The sequence below is a fragment of the Theropithecus gelada genome, chromosome 9 (assembly GCF_003255815.1).
Source record: "Theropithecus gelada isolate Dixy chromosome 9, Tgel_1.0, whole genome shotgun sequence".
In the NCBI taxonomy this organism is placed as follows: Eukaryota; Metazoa; Chordata; class Mammalia; order Primates; family Cercopithecidae; genus Theropithecus; species Theropithecus gelada.
The window spans coordinates 113,539,163-113,557,142 of NC_037677.1; the positions used below are offsets into that span (position 1 = coordinate 113,539,163).

Genomic DNA, 17,980 nt, shown 5'->3' on the forward strand with positions numbered 1-17,980 from the left:
AAAGAGGCCAGGTGCAGCAGCTTGCATTTGTGTTCCCAGCACTTTAGGAGGCCAAGATGGGAAGATATTCAAGTCCAGCAGTTCAAGGTAAGCCTGGGAAATACAGGAACCCACATCTCTATAAAAAAATTTTAAATATTAGGCAGGCGTGGTGACACATGCCTGTAGTCTCAGCTATTTGAGAGGCTGAGGCAGGAGGATCATTTGAGCCTGGGAGGTTGAGGCTGCAGTGAGCTGTGAGCGTACCACTGCACTCCAGCCTGAGTGTGATAGAGTTAGGTCTTGTCTCAAACAAAACAAAACACCAGAAAAGAAAGACTCTGGAAGCAACCACTTGAACGCATCCTACCACCTATCATAAATGCCTGTGTTGGAGAAGCACGAGGGACAGTCCTTCCCAACTGAACCAGTCATTCACTGGAAAAGCAAAACATGCTCTTCTTTCTCTACCAGCGGCACTAAAATATATGACTTGAAATAGTAGCTACTATTTGCCTTACATAACAAAAACTGGGGGAACAACAGGAAACATGTCCATACTATTTCAGAGTTTTATTTATTAAACCAGGTAGTGGGTACATGAATCTTCATGATCTTATTTCCTCTACCTTTTTCTATGTCTGAAATTGAGGAGAGAATTAAAATTGGTACATGGTTCTCATGTTAGAAATTGGCTTATATTATTAAGTTCTTAACTTAGCAAATCCCCAAACACCTTGAAAATGCTAAAGCCCTTGCCTTTCAGGCCTGAGATACATACTTCTTCAATTACTTCTACGAGTTTGCTCTTGAGATTTTCCAGCTCAATGGCTAATATCTTCTTTTCCTCCTGAACAGACACAATCTGATCTCGAAGTTCTGCATTTTTCAAGAAAAAAATATATAAATAAACTTATTTTTAAAAGAAGGCATCAATCTGGTGAAAAGAATTGAAAATGCCAGTCCATGTGCAGCTTATGGTCAAGATTATTTAACAATTAAAAGGAAATGAAGAACCAAAGGACAATGAGAATCTCATTTGCGTGGCCCCTCCCCCATATACCCATGGATATTAACAATTTTATATCAGGCAACCTCACTACATTAAATGTACCAGATCATGTTTTCTTTGCATTCTATCAAAACCACATTCTAGAAAACTAGCTGGCATTTTGGAAGTAAGATTTTTTAAGTTTTCAGCAACACAAATTAAGGTGTAGTATTTATTTCTTTTTTATTTCATAATGCCACGGGCTCTTATCACAAAACAATATAAATAAACAATTGGGCAGTTAATAATTTGGATATTTTGATTAAAAGTAAAAGTTCCTGACTTGTTGCCAATGTATAGTCCTTAGACATTATTTGAACTGATTCAAAATATAACCATTTGAAAGAAGGGTTAATTCTCATAATTTTCTCTCTAGAGTCATGGGTGTTTTGTTTTTAAATTTATTTCATAGTTTTATTATTAGGATTCAATGAAAAATGTGTTACTAGAATGAGAATATTATCAACTGTAAGTGCAAAATCTTCTGGTGTTAAAGTTACTTCTGTCACCCAAATGTTTGAAAATACACACAGATTAGCACAGACTACTCAAATTTATATTCCGGCCTACTGTTTTGCCACTTAGGTTTTAACTGCCTTTAATTTCTTACTGTTTTCCAAGTGCAATAAGAAACATGGTATGTGGTTATTCGTAAATTAGATCAAACTTTTTACATAAACTCAGCTTGAAGAAGTTATCAGACTTATTTCTAAATCACTTTCTCCATTGGCTGGCTAATCCAGAAAGAAGAACATGAAACCATTTTGTTCAAGCTCAAACAGAAAGGAGAATGATGAACAAAGGGAACTCCTTTAAAATGCCTCTCCCTCCCTACCAACATGAATTCTATTTTGTCTTAGCTTGCGGGGTTGAAGAGTCGGATAAAGATGGTGTCTGTAACATCCTTTCTTCTTTGTACTTCCAGTTGATATGTTATCTACCAAATAAATGAATATTGCTTTTGACCTGTATACTAAATTAAAATGGTCCAATAGTTATTGAGCCAGAACTGCTTTCCTACATCTTTAAATAAACATGTGTATGAATAAAATGAATGAGAATTTAATAGATGTATCATATGATCTTGCCTTACAACACTACCTGTTAACCAACAAAAAGGGGTGTTGGCTAAATATATTTTTATTCATTCTTTCTTTCATTTAACAAAAATATCTTGACACATAGTACATATCCTTAAGGTTACAGTATAACTGGCTGTTTCCATTGAGACAACACTTTCAAAAGTGCCTAATTCCAAACAAGAAAGTAACTCATAAAGCACAATTGTTATATACCCTATGGTGATTTGGAGATTTAAATAAATGATGTGGGAAGCTTTCAAAATGCTGACGCCTGGGTCCTACCCCATCCAAAATTTGGATTTAATTGGCCTATGGTGTAGCAAAATTTTGGATAGGGTAGGACCCAGACATCAGGCTTTTTTGTTGTTGTTGTTGTTGTTGTTTTGAGATGGAGTCTCACTCTGTTGCCCAGGCTGGAGTGCAACGGCACAATCTTGGCTCGCTGCAACCTCCACCTCCCAGGTTCAAGTGATTCTCCTGACTCAGCCTCCCAAGTAGCTGGGATAACAGGCACCCGCCACCATGCCCAGCTAATTTTTGTATTTTTTAGTAGAGACGGGGTTTCACCAGGTTGGCCAAGTTGGTCTCCAGCTCCTGACCTCAGGTGATCCACCCGCCTCGGCCTCCCAAAGTGCTGGGATTACAGGTGTGAGCCACCATGCTCTGCCCAGGCATCACTATTTTTAAAGTTTCCCACATGATTCTGATGTGCAGTCAGGGTTGACAAGCACTATCCTAATGGGGTACAAAATATGCTCAACAATTAAGCAAAGAGTTCTACCTTTAATTTGCTTCTGACACTGTACTGAGACACAAGTCTCGGCGGCACCGTCTGTGTCTGTAGTTGAATCTTCATCATCAATGTTTATCTCTTCAGTTATTACATCTGGCCCCAGCTTGGCCATGTACAACATGCTGATTCTTTTCAATGTTTTATTTTCTTTATTTAGCTAAGACAAAACATAAAAACAGTTATTTTAACAGCAGCCAAATGAGTACCTTGGGTTTTTAAACAATAGACAAATTAAGTATATTTTTGTCTTACATATTCATCAACACTCACAGCAGGACATAACAATTAGCAGATTCATTAAATAAGGTTTTATATTAAATTTATTTCTTTAACCAAGACCTGATGCCTGGATTACAGCCAGCAGCAAGTGGAAATGCTAGTTGTAACTGATGAGAAATATAAGGAACTAAGATAAAATACCAGTACAGATTAAATAAAATTTTGATTTACAGTCATTAATAGTCTTTAAAAAGGCACTTTATTTCAAGCAAATCTGCTTGCTGTGGTGCTGTGAACACCTTTTAAATGTCTGTTTACCTAACATCTCCTCTTTTCTGGACATTACCACTCCTCATTGTTCCACATTTCAATGGGAGCGCCATGCTCTCCGAAGCATACCCCATCCCTTTGGTCACAGCGAATTAGCCCAGGGATTAAGCACATGACCCAAGTGTGACCAATCAGATCCCCTCTCTAGAAATTTAGAGGCTAGAACAGAGCAATGAGTTGCTTTCCATGCGTCTGGACAGGAGCTGCTGGTAACCACATTCCACTACAGAATCAAGGAAAAGAGGAAGGTAGTTTTTAGAAAAGCTAAAACTGAAGCTGATGTGTAGAGAAAGGAAGAGAAAAGCAGTGGAGAAAGAGTTTCCCACCAGACTCAAGCCCCAAACTCCAGTCCATTCCTAAACTGCTCCTGACTCAGAGATTCTATGGAATTCTCTGATACTTCTAACAGATTCCTATATCATTTTCTTTTCTTGTTTAAACTAGTTCAAGCTGTTGTTTCTACTATCTCTTCTACTATCTCTATTAAAAGAGTTCTCGTTTGGTCGGGTGTGGTGCCTGTAATCCCAGCACTTTGGGAGGCCGAGGTGGGCAGATCACGAAGTCAGGATATCAAGACCATCCTGGCTAACACAGTGAAACCCAATCTCTACTTTAAAAAAAAAAAAAAAAAAAAATACAAAAAATTAGCTGGGAGGCCGGGCGCGGTGGCTCAAGCCTGTAATCCCAGCACTTTGGGAGGCCGAGACGGGCGGATCACGAGGTCAGGAGATCGAGACCATCCTGGCGAACACCGTGAAACCCCGTCTCTACTAAAAAATACAAAAAACTAGCCGGGCGAGGTGGCGGGTGCCTGTAGTCCCAGCTACTCGGGAGGCTGAGGCAGGAGAATGGCGTAAACCTGGGAGGCGGAGCTTGCAGTGAGCTGAGATCCGGCCACTGCACTCCAGCCCGGGCTACAGAGCGAGACTCCGTCTCAAAAAAAAAAAAAAAAAAAAAAAAAAAATTAGCTGGGCATGGTGGCAGGCACTTGTAGTCCCAGCTACTTGGGAGGTTGAGGCTGGAGAATCGCTTGAACCCAGGAGGCAGAGGTTGCAGTGAGCTGATATCATGCCATTGCACTCCAGCCTGGGTGACAGAGCGAAACTGTCTCAGGAAAAAAACAAAACAAAACAAAACAAAACAAAAAACGCTGCTTAGGCTCTACACCATACCAAAATATCTGGCAGTGGGGCCCAGCATAGCACTTTTTCGGTTTCCCAGGTGATTCTAATGTACGTCAACATGAAGAATCATTGAGAAATGCATGGCTTTAGTATCCAACCCAGCTCTGCAATAAAATTCCATCTCTGCCTTTACAACTAACCTAATCCTTACGTTTCAGTTTTCTCATCAATAAACTAAGAATTAAGATAGTTTCTATCCCACAATAGGATGATTAAATGAGACATTATATATAAAGTATTTAATATAGCAACTGCCACATAATAAAACTTCAGTGTTAGCTATTAAAAGTAAGAAAAGAGGTTTAGTTTGTGTCTAACTATCTTTTGGAAATCATTTATCCCAGCTAGTTTTCTTCAATCAAGGTATTCATTTATGCATTTTCTTCTTCCTCCAGGATACTCATGGAACTATTAGTTTCTGCCATCTAGTGCTTAATATATTACTTCTTAGACAACCACTACAATAATACCTTAGTAACATCATAGTTAACACAGTTCCGCCCTCAAAAGGGTTTAATGCCTCTATCAAACAAGGCACCAAAATCCATCAGTTTGTCTGTAATACAATTACTCTATTTAACAAAGTCACCAGTTTAAGAAAAAAAAAGCCAACCAAAAAATTTCATAAGTCTTCTCTGAAACACCATTTTCACATTTTGAAAGAAGAAATGTAAGATTTACATATATGAGGTCTTTTTTTTTTTTTTTTGGAGTTTGGTTCTTGCTGTCACCCAGGTTGGAGTGCAGTGGTATGATAACAGCTCACTACAGCCTCAAACTCTCAAACTCCTGAACTCAAGTGATCCTCCCATCTTGTCCTTTCAAAGCACTGGGATTACAGGTGTGAGCCACCACACCCAGCCTAGACATGAGGTCTTATGTGCATACTATTTGGACATTTTTGAGAATTCTGAATTTACAGATTTTGGCTAAGCAATTTCATTGTAGCTATTTGCCAAGCTATAGGTTAATGGCATGCTACTTGTTGTTTGGAATCTCTCTATGTGTAAGGCAAAAATATATCTCTTGTTTTCTTTTCTTGAGATGGAGTCTCACTCTGTCACCAAGCAGGAGTGAAGTCGCGTGATCTCGGCTCACTGCAACCTCCAACTCCCTTCATGCGATTCTCCTGCCTCAGCCTCCCGAGTAGCTGGGATTACAGGCACGCGCCACCATGCCCAGCTAATTTTTGTATTTTTAGTAGAGATGGGGTTTTGCCATGTTGGCCAAGATGGTCTTCATCTCCTGACCTGAGGTGATCCGCCCACCTCAGCCTCCCAAAGTGCTGGGATTACAGGTGTGAGCTACTGCACCTGGCCAAAAATATATCTTTTAAAATCCTACAGTAACAGAACCTACTATTCTATTCAAATGTAAGTAGAGTTTTTATATTACCCATAGTTTGTGACTATTTAAAGGTACAAAACAAGCAAGTTTAATGGCTTTGGATCGTATGACTTAAATAACTGGTCTACATTTATCAGTTTTATCTACACATTTTAGCAAAGCAAAGTATCCATACCTGGTTCTAAGAAAATTATAAGGAACTGGGCACAGTGGCTCACACCTGTAATCCCAGCACTTTGTGAGGCTGAGGTGGGCAGATCACCTGAAATCAGGAGTTTGAGACCAGGCTGGTCAACACAGCGCAACACCGTCTCTACTACAAACACAGAAATTAACTGGGTGTAGTGGCAAGTGCCTGTAATCCCAGCTACTCGGGAGGCTGAGGCAGGAGAATTGCTAGAATCCAGGAGGCGGAGGTTGCAGTGAGCCAAGATGGCATCACTGTACTCCATCCAGCCTGGGCAACAGAGCAGGACTCCATTTCAAAAAGAAAAAAAAAGAAAATTATGAGGTCAAACTGCATCATAAGAATTAAACATTCCATTTGTCATTAATTTGATGGCAATAATGTAGAAAAGTAAGAATTTACAGAACTTGGCTCTCAGAAAAAATGAGCAGTTTTGCAAGTCTACTTTCAAAAATGACAATTGATACTTAAATCAGAATGTGCTATTATCATTTATTGGAAACACATATAATGAAGTTTCCACATTTTGCATTCAAAGCACTCTTTTACAACAAACAAGGACATGTATACTATTTGATTTAATCCATTTTTTGGATTTTTATTCTAGGCCCCATAAGTTCATACTACATCTTCAAAAATAAACTATATGTCCATTTTAAAAAAGGCTTTTTAAAGAACAGGCAACAAACAGTGTTAAGTAAGGATCCTACTGTTAAGACTTAATTGTAAAAATGAGCTTAGAGATTAGGTAACACTGGTTCATAACCAGCAATGAATATAACAGTCACCAGGCAGCTTTTCTACACACACATGCCTGGGTCACACATCTAGAGCCAGTGGATCTGGCATATTATGAAGAAGCCAACAACCATGGTGCATCCTGGCATTTAGAGCAAGACAACTATAGCTCAGAGAGGTGAGTTCTCTTGCCAAAAGACACCTATTAAATAAAAGGGAAGACAGAAAAGTAATTTTTTTACAGGGGGCCATATGCAAATAAATTATTAACTCCAGTCCCTAACTCTAGTCCATCATGTCATTTAAGATGAGATACTACAGTCCAGAGAACAAAACTAACTTGTCCAAAATCACATATGCCCAAAATGACATAACCGGGAACAAAACCTGTGTATACTGCCCCACAAACCAGTGCCTTCCAGAAACTCTGCCAATCCTGAAAGGTAGCCAATATCCTCACTCTGGACGTGCTATGACAATAGGAATACTTGTTAATAACAAGAAAAAATAGAGAGTGTATCCTTAGACGCTAGAAGCTCCAGAGCAGTTAGCAGGCTCCGAATGTACTTTTTCTCTACTTATTCCAAAAAAAGAAATTCAAAAAATGAAAACAGAATTCACACAACATTATGGACTAGTGAACTCCAGGAATGTGCCGCAGAGTAAAAATGATGTGAGAATACTCATGTTATCATTTTTTAAAAAGTGTTTTTAAAGTGTATTGCTATGTATTCTTCAGACAAATACCAGGAGAGAAGTTACATACCCAAATTTATATTCTTAGGTTCTGATTAAATATCTTATGAATTCTAATGTAGTGTTGTTATGCAAACAATTAAGCAAATGCCTCCAGCAAGCACATTGTTAATGCATACAAATTATATTTATTTACGTATTTATTGGGAGTAGGATTTCAGTCACATCCAAAGAAATTTTCGGAGGTGGGTGATGGAGGGGAGGGAAAAGAAACACAACCAGTATTACTAATGAAATTTGGTTGAAAATTGCTGTAATCCATTTTCTGATGAAGTGGTTCAGATGCATTTTACCCAACCCAAAATACATAAGACAGAGATAAAAAACATTCTTTAATAATAATGTACTTCTGATGAGATAGAATGTAGAAAATTACACACTTGGTAAATTCATCAGCAAGAGGCAATCAGTGGAACACTGGAGGTCACCTTTAGCATGCCCTCGCTTTGCTTTCACAAATAATCACCTGAAATGTATGGCTTCAGGGTGACTTTTTCATCTGATTCAAATATGAGACATTCACTGCTCTTTTATGTCACACCAGGTTAGTTTTAAACTTGGTTAGCATTTTAACTAAATGCATGGACATTTGCAAAGTTCCGTTTAACACTACTCTGGGACCATTTTTTCCACATTTTCACAGGCAAAAAGCACAAATGCTAAAATACTCACATACAAATGCTCCTTTTACAATTGGAATAACCTTTGCATTAAGGCAAATATTTACATAATCGTATTCCAGGATTCTGAGACCTTTTAACATTTCCCTCACCATCAGAGCAGATAATCGATTAGAGAAACAGAAAAGCAAAACCGGACAGAAGCCACTGCTTAGAAAAGCAAGTTGAAATTTAAAAGTTCAGGTAAAATTCCTTCATTTGAAGTCTCACCTTTGTTGCCAAAGCTTCAGCACTTTCTCGACAAGTCTTCTCTATTTCAAGATGGTTCTGCATGAAATTAACTTCCTCTATGACCATGTGAGAAACTAGGAATGAGGGGGAAAAAAAGATCTCAGCATTCAAAGATTAGTCAGCTATTCCAGGAGCCCACGCATCGTCCCATGATTAAGAATACTTCAATTCTTTGGCTAGCCAGACCTTTAGCTATCACTGAAAAAAAGGTTTTTGAGAAGCTGCCCTGATTAAATCTGAGCTAATATTTGAATGGAGAAAGAAACAAGAACACAATGAAAAACATTCATTTTACATACATAAATTTTACTATGTACTTTAAGAAAGCTAGATTTTTTACATCTATTTTCTATGCAACTATATATGTATCTATAGACATATCTGCTAATTTAAACAAAAGAATATTTCATAAATAAAGAGGAGTGACAGCATGACTTCTTTTTCTTAGCAGGGTATAACAAAAAATAAAAGAAAAATAAATCTTAAATTGATCTTATGACTGGAATAGTGATGTGGCAACTTGGCTAAGTACTGCAACATTAGTCTCTATTAGCTACAAAGTAGTTACTGCTATTTTGTAAATAACTCTTGGGCAGAAAAGTGTAAGCAATAAGATTTATGTACTATATGGTTATAAAGCAGAGGCTAATAAATTGCTTCCTGAATCACGGGCTATCAGGAGCATTAGAGGAAAAGTGAAATTTTACTTGATATTTTACCAACGCTTGAAAAATAGTATTTTTTAGATTTTTTGATAGCTAGTGCATGTAAATTGAGATTTACAGGTATAAAGTGATTTAGAACTTGAGTTATATTTTGAAGATCAAGTAAGAAAAATGCCAATTCCTTCCACCCATATTTCTAGTTTAAATGAAAACTCTCAGAATCTCAACCCTAAATGTAGACAGTACTTATTGCTATTAGTTTGGCTTAAAAAAAAAAAATTAAAGGAAACCCAAATGTGAAACCCAACAAAGTTAGGCAAAAAGCACTGGGCTCACATAACACAAAGAGAGATTACTTTTGCTTCATTTAAGCTTAATTAACCTGCAATTATGATTAAACTCAGGGGAAAAAATTTCTCTCCAAATTAAATACAAAAATGTATTACTTCCTAAGTCTGTCCAAAGTTCTTATTATGTTAATATTCAAATTCATAAAGCAGCACTAAATGGCCAGAAACATCTCTAACCTTGACATTTTTTCAGGGGTAATAATAATCTGCAGCAAATGCAGGCCAACCAAAAACCACTTAACTAATTAGTAGTTGCAGTCACCGAGAAAAACATGAATCAACACTGTTATTACAAGTGGCACATTTGAGTGGCATCTAATTATGACTTGATGAGCACGATACTTGCATTATCAACATTACTACTGCATCCCATCAGGGCCTAAAAGCTGCTGATGGCATTGACTTCGAGAAACTCCCACTCAATGGTACAGCAGCACCCAACAATCGGCTTGGCAGGGGCCCCCCTCACTAAATGACACGTTAAGCGTAATTACTGGTAGACATTGTAAATAAACAGGATTGGAAGTGAAAATTGTACCAAGTGCATAAGACACAATCTGACACATTGGAAGTGGCAGCCTTAATTGAGAGTTTCTTTGACTGCTCAAGATCATTTCAACTGCATTTCTCAGAGGACAGTGATTATAACTGTGGAGACAGACGGCATAATGGTATCAGCACTGCTGACAGAGCAGTGAATTAAATTGTATCTGCTGTTGTGTGAAAGCCTTGATGAGAGGTACAGATGCCTTAGTGGTCTTATCATTATAACACAATGGTCATGTTGTCATCAACCTTTCTGGCTCCAATTGAAAAGAAATGATTGTGTGTTGAAGCTCCCCCTCCCTTCCACATCACCCCCCTTCTTCTCTTCTATCTCTTGTTCTGAATAGAACCAATTTTCAGAGAGCTATGAAATCACGCAATAGGTCCTAAAATGCAGCTGCTTGGCATACAAACGGGTCCCCATTAAACTGGAATCACACACAATATGTGTTTATGCCAGAAGAACAAATAGAAGCTGAACACAGGCCAAGTTTATTCACACACACAAAGCCCATGTAGCTCTTCATCAATATAATTGCCTTTTATATTGTAGTTTAAATAATAGGCTCTATTATTTCCTTAAAATCCTAATATTCCTGGCATTTTATCACTATGTTTACAAGGTAGGTTCTTCAAAAATGTGAAGGAAAGAGAAAAGAAACCTATACAATTTTTACAACATCAAATATGACTTTGAATTTTTAGCCTTAACTACTTGACATCTTCTGCCACAATCTGGTATTTCCACTATCTAACAAAAACATAAACACTCTGCATTTTTCATAGGAATCTTACTTTTTATTCAATAACATTCTTGCTCTTGAAAGAGTAAGAAAATTCATTCCGCAGTAGTGAGGTTTAGGCCTAGCGAATAGGAAACAAAAAAACAAGCAAAAAAAAAAAAAAATTATTTTCTAAACATTTTGTAAAAAGGTGCTCTGTGATTTAACTTCATAAACATAGCTGGCTAGTCCTTGCTCACACTTTCTCCAATTCTGATTTGGCACACTCCATCTGGCGGGATTTTTATTTCTTCTCAAAGAGAGAACAGTAGACATTTTTTAAATTGCACATTAATTTTTAGTTTAGGAAATTCTTCCAGTGCTAAATTGGTAGCATAACAAACCTACTTACCAACTTTCTAGGTTCATAAGGGAAGATTTCAAGGGTGATTATATCTTCAAAAAGCATGACCCCATTTCCAAAACCAAAAGTCAAGTCACGTGACGCAAAACAGAACTATTTTTAATATGTAAATTTATTTGCACATTTCCAAGAATAAAAGTTTTCTAAGCATTGAGATATTCATGTAACAACTTGCCCTGCGGTGCTGAATTAGGCTTGTCTCAGGATATCCACAATCCATGGCCACTGTACCTGTCATATTTGCATATTCGGATGACATGAGGTTTAAAAAAGAAAAAAGATGAACTTTTAATAAAGTGTCCATAATATTGCAGTTATGTTAAAAAGAAAAATCTTTCAGAAATACATACTGAAATATTTCCAGGCAGTAAACAGTAAAATGCTATGATGACTGGAATTAGTTCCAAAGCAATCCGAGGTCAGTGACAGTGGGTGTATGGGTGTACAGATGGAACACTGGCTGTGAGTTGGCAACTGTTGCAGCCGGAAAACTGAAACATGGGGATTTGTTACATTATTTTCTCCCCTTTGCATAACTTTGAAATTTTTCATAGTAAGAAAATTTAAATGACCCTGAGAACTCAGAGGTATAACATAAAAGTACATCAACTATTGTTTCTATTAGTCTACTCGAATTAGCAAAGTTTGTCTCTCTTCAACTATGACTTCAAAGCAGTCTTACATACATGGCAGTGCAGTACACATCACATTGTAGGGTAACCGTTTTTTTTTTTTTTCTTTTACTTGTTTTTATCTTCTACTCACTATGAACATTAGAGCATGGATTTTGTTTTACACGTCTGATTCTCTTGCACCTAGCACAATGCTACATGCAAAGGAGGTGCTCGTGTTAGTGTCTATTTGAAGGATTGAAGGCCTAAGCTCATCTGTGAACAGCCTTTTATAAGAATGTTCTCTGTAGTATAGAATTGCTTAGGAAACAACTACCATCATCATTTGTTGAGCCTGACTATGTGTTCAGCCTTGTGCTAAACTCTTTACATGTGTTCCCTTCCTCATGAAGCCTCGCAACAATCCTATAACGTAGGGATGATCACAGCAATTTCATATTTGAGAACACGGAGGCCCAGAGAAGTTAAATAACATATTCTAAATCACAGAGCTCTAACCGGTAAAGCCCAGCTAAAACCACTTCTAGGTGACACTACTTTTCTATAGTCCTTTGAAATTAATTATACAAGGTGTCACCACCAATGATGTTGCTTCTACAGCAAATCTCCTCTCCCAACTCCAACTCCCAGAGATATTTAGATGTAGAAAATCTCTAAAGCATATGTGGTGAACGTATTACAAATTCTTCTTCAACATCAGACTACTTTAGAAGTTTTCCATGCGATAAAGAAACAGCCATAAAAGTTGGCACATATGTAGGAAAATGGGTGTGTCCTTAAAACAGATTAATGGAGCTAACATTGTGGTTGAAAAGATATGAAAGGGGCTGGGCGCAGTGGCTCATGCCTGTAATCTCAGCCCTTTGGGAGGCTGAGGCAGGCAGATCACCTGAGGTCAGGAGTTCAAGACCAGCCTGGCCAACATGGTGAAACCCCTCTATACTAAAAATACAAAGTTAGCTGCCTGTAATCCCAGCTACTTGGGAGGCTGGAGCAGGAGAATCACTTGAACCCGGGAGGCGGAGGTTGCAGTGGGCCGAGAGCACGCCATTGTACTCCAGCCTGGGCAAAAAGAGCAAAACTCCATCTCAAAAAAAAAAAAAAAAAAAAAAGAAAAGAAAAGATATGAAAGGTCTTTAGCTAGTTCTCCTTTCACAGGAATCTGTCTAGGGAATGCAGCTTTGCTATGTGGTGGTGGTCTTTGTGTGTAGGAGGAAGGCTCAGAGAGAGCTGGCAGAGGATCAAAAATGACATAGACATATGGATAAAAACATTTATCCTGGGAAAAGTATGCTAAGCTAGGGAGAGTAGAGCCCTACGGCCAAACAAAGCTTTTCCTAACCCTTATGCAGCTGTTACCTCTACACTGCAAGACCTAGGCCTAGGCCGGGTGTGGTGGCTCACGCCAGCACTTTCAGAGGCCAAGGCAAAAGGATCACTTGAGGTCAAGAGTTCAAGACCAACCTGGACAACATGGTGAAACCCCATCTCTACTAATAACACAAACAACAGCCAGGCATCAGGGGACACACCTGTAATCCAAGCTACTTGGGAGGGTGAGGCACAAGAATTGCTTGAACCCAGGAGGCGGAGGTCGCAGCGAGCAGAGATCACGCCACTGCACTCCAGCCTGGGCGACAGAGTGAGACTTCGTCTCAAATAAAAAAGACATAGGCCTAGTAGGTAAACATTACAGGGATTTCAGATTTCAACTCAGCACCAAAAGAAACTTTCCTCCACCACTGTCCGAATGTGGAGCCTGGTGTCAAGGAACTAACTCCCTAAAGGTGTATGATATGAACTCTTAATACTGAAGGGCAGTCAGGCACTGGATAGTTTAGTTGATGAGATGGTGGTAGTAGCAACTAACATTTACTGAGCACTTACTATATGCCAGGAACAGTGTTAAGCATTTTTTATACAGATTATCTTTTTTTACCCTCAAATGGTCTATGAAGCATGGTCATTTATACCAATTTTATTAATGCAGAAACGTGGATTCACACAAACTAATGCTCTTCACTAGTGATAAAAATACTGCCTACTCCCTTCCAAATCTGAAATGCTACCCTCTGCTCAAAAGCCATGAATTATTTATCCTAGATACAGTTTTCTGACAAACATTTAAAGTTTTCTTAGTCCTCATTTTTCCGTTTCTTGGGGTTTTTTTTGAGACGGAGTCTCACTCTGTCACCAGTCTGGAGTGCAGAGACAAGATCTTGGCTTACTGCAACCTCCGCCTCCCGGGTTCAAGCGATTCTCCTGCTTCAGCCTCCCAAGTAGCTAGGACTACAAGCACGTGCCACCATGCCTGGCTAATTTTTTGTATTTTTAGTAGAGATGGGGTTTTCACCATGCTAGCCAGGATGCTGTTATCTCCTGACCTAGTGATCCACCTGCCTTGGCCTCCCAAAGTGCTGGGATTACAGGCATGAGCCACCATGCCTGGCCAAGTCCTCGTTTTCTCTCCTTTCGAGACTGAGTAAAGAGTTGGCACTCTGATGTTCTGTGAGTTACCAAGAGAGTAAGCAAAAAAGAATTAGCACTCTGTTTTCCTAACATCCAAACCTTAAGTTAATTAAACACACTTAGCAAAGGTAAAAACTAAATGCATACAACAATACAGATAGTTGTACTAATCTTCCAGTCAATCCCCTCAGGCTTTAATTTGAGTTGCTCATAACGAAAAATGTGAATTTTTAAAACTATCAAAGGTATTCAGAGGAAGACACAAAGAAAGGGAAAAGAGAAAGGGCAGATGAAAGCAGAATTTACATGTTACTTTGAAGACTGATTTTGGGGAATGTTGCTTCCGGTTTTGCATAATGCAGGAGGCAAAGTCCCTATTGCCTACCTACACCAAAATATTTTATAAGCCCAATCATAAGGAACTTGAACTATTTCCACTGCACACCAATCCACTATCAATAATTCAAGCATATTAACTGGTAACAACACCAGTGGTATGACTCTTTAAGATGTGACTCAGAGTAAATACATTCCATAAGTTAAAAAGTACCATATAATTAGAATTCATACATTTGCAAATAAAAGGTATTTCTAGCATAGCATACTGGCCTCCAAAGACAGGTAATATCAGCAAGATTCCCCTGGGATGTTCTCTGTTACAATCAGACACTGAAATAAACTTGTTGTTGAAATTTAACCATAATGCTTCATTTGTATAGCTGGTTTTACCTAGAATAAAATGTTCTGTTGTGTAGTTACCAAATCAACTCTTTATAAATAATCAAATACGCTGACTGATAGAGCATCTGCAGAACGATGGAGAAAGGCCTTGTTTCCAGGGAAGGGGGTCACTTTCCCTGCTACGGTCTGAGCCTTTGCCTAGGACATATTTCCATCTGATCCTTCTGGGTCTGATCAGCTATGTTGTCTTAGGGGATAAATAACAGATTTACATCACATTAAAAAAAAATACCAGCAAAAATTTGGAAAGTACAGCTTTTGTGGGAATGTAACTTTCTTCAGTGAGAGGGCTATTTCAAACATTCACACTCTTAAAAATGTTTAAGTTCTATGAAGCTATCATTCCTTTTCTCTATTTTTGAACCACATTATAAAGTATAAGTAAGTGACATGTAAAAAGTCATACATATTTCATGTATACAACATGATGAGTTTGGGGAATAATTATACACCTCTGAAACCATCACCACCATCAAGGTTGTATACCTATCCATCGCCTCCCAAAGTTTCCTTCTGCCCTCTTTATTTACTTATTTTCTTTTGTAGTAACAACACTTAACATAAGATCTACTCTCTTAGTACTAAGTTTAAGTATACAACACCGTATTATTAGCTATAGGCACAATGCCGTATAGTGGATCTCCAGTATAATTCCTTTTCTATGAATTAACCTCAGGAACTATTTAGATTACTGTAAAGATATAAGTGTCAGAATACCTGCCATGGCATTATTGATAATAGCTAAAAACCAGGAATAATCTATCAGTAAAAGAATAATTAAATACATTATGGTACTCTCCTATAATGGAATTCTACAGACAACAATTAAAACTGATGTACAGGCCGGGCGCAGTAGCTCCCGCCTGTAATCCCAGCACTTTGGGAGGCCAAAGTGGGCGGATCACGAGGCTATCCTGGCCAATATGGTGAAACCCCATCTCTATTAAAAATACAAAAATTAGCTGGGCATGGTGGTGCACTTGTAGTTCCAGCTACTCAGGAGGCTGAGGCAGGAGAATTGCTTAAACCTAGGAGGTGAAGGTTGCTGTGAGCTGAGATCTTGCTACTGCACTCCAGCCTAGTGACAGAGCGAGACTCCAACTCAACATAAATAAATAAATAAATAAATAAATAAATAAATAAATAAATAAAACAAAACAAAACTGATGTACATCTGTGCTGACATGCAAAATATGACCATAAGTACTGTTTACTGAAAAAAGCAGGCTGCAAAACTGAATTCAAAGCATGATTACATTTTTTTACTACACAAATAAAAGACCAACAAGGAATGACAATAAAGTACTAGCATTCGCCTTTTTCAAGGAGCCAACAAGCCATTTTTGTTCTCCTTTAACTTTTATGTATAGTTAAACTGTTTTATAATAAGTGCAGGTTTTTCTAACACCCTTGATAAAACAACTATGCTTATTCCATTTCTTTAAAACTTAAAGTGATGCCTGGGCACTTTTGGACACATAGAAAGAAGTCTTGCTTTCTTGATTGTATGACCAGGACATTAGCAACTAAACAGGGTATCTTTCTACTCACATAATCCCCAACACGCTATATGTGTTATAATAATTCCACTGAAATGCTTACGTACTTTTCTGAAATTCTTCCAGTTTTTTAACAGCTTCATCTCGTTCTTGCCTAATTTTGTCACACTGAAATGAGAGAGGTAAACAAATGTTAAACTTCAATCATAAATTTTAGGTTTGAAAAGGCAAGCAAGAGCAAACTTACAAACAGCAGCAATTTTCTGAAAACAAAACAAAATGTAAAACCTTTGAAAAGCATCAATGGTGATACAGAACTGCTACTGCTCAGCCAGCATGGTGTTTGTGCCATTTGTATCTGACCAATTTTCTCAGACCTTCTGAGATATGAGTCACCTTCCTGCTCATTATCTCCTCAGTAACAGCCCAATTTAACATCCTTGAGTTAAAATATATTCATGATTTAAGAGAATGTTTGTACCTCTTTTTATGTTGGCTAATGCTGTACATAGTCACTCATCTACAGGTCTGATTCCAAACAGTTTCAACTATCCAGAACAGTGGTGCATACTTGGGAGGGAATGGAAAGACTACTGTGGGCCAGGCGTGGTGGCTCACGCCTGCAATCCCAGCACTTTGGGAGGCCGAGGCAGGCGGATCATGAGGTCAGGAGTACGAGACCAGCCTGGTCAAAGAGACCAGCTTGGCCAACATGGTAAAATGCTGTCTCTACTAAAAACACAAAAATTAGCCAGGCATGGTGGCGGGCACCTGTAATCCCAGCTACCTGGGAGGCTGAGGCAGGAGAATTGCTTGAACCCAGGAGGCGGAAGTTGCACTGAGCCAAGATCACACCATTGCACTCCAGCCTGGGCAACAGAGCGAGACTCTGACTCAGAAGAAAGACTACTGCATGAGGGCAAGAGACAGCCACATGGCACACACTCTCACCCAAGAGAACATGATCCATGTGTCCTCAGAATTCTGAATAGAGGAAGGTACCAAATTAAAAGGAGAGAAGATAAAATATTCCATACTAAGCACATTATTATTTATATAAACTGATTTTTAATTTAAAAAGGTGAGAGAACTCACTGAAAAGACTTTGGGAGGCAAGACCATAAAAGGCAAAAATAACCATTAGAGCATAAGGACCTTTTAGGGTACCTGGTATAGAAACAAGTATCTCCCGTATTGATAGGCCCTGGAGGCATTAATGAATTCTTTTAAAAAACCTAATGTTTATTATTATAAGGACTGAATTCAGTATATCTTGAATTTCATAAAACAGGGATATATAACAAGATATTCACCACAAGTAGCTAAAACATTAAAAAGTAATTCCTAGCTATTAG

The 17,980-nt window shown here is 38.3% G+C and overlaps 1 protein-coding gene across 5 annotated transcripts in view; it reads right to left on the reverse strand.

Moving 5' to 3' along the window:
• The window catches only part of SHTN1 (shootin 1), a 120,563-nt gene that overhangs the window by 66,507 nt on the left and 36,076 nt on the right, over positions 1 to 17,980 (reverse strand). For all 5 annotated transcript variants that reach the window (XM_025395605.1, XM_025395607.1, XM_025395609.1 and 2 more), the window contains 4 exons: positions 16,733 to 16,793; positions 8,557 to 8,651; positions 2,894 to 3,062; positions 761 to 858 (listed from right to left, as the gene is read on the reverse strand). In XM_025395605.1, the coding sequence (XP_025251390.1) occupies positions 761 to 858; positions 2,894 to 3,062; positions 8,557 to 8,651; positions 16,733 to 16,793 (423 nt within the window). The remainder of the gene's footprint in view (positions 1 to 760; positions 859 to 2,893; positions 3,063 to 8,556; positions 8,652 to 16,732; positions 16,794 to 17,980) is intronic.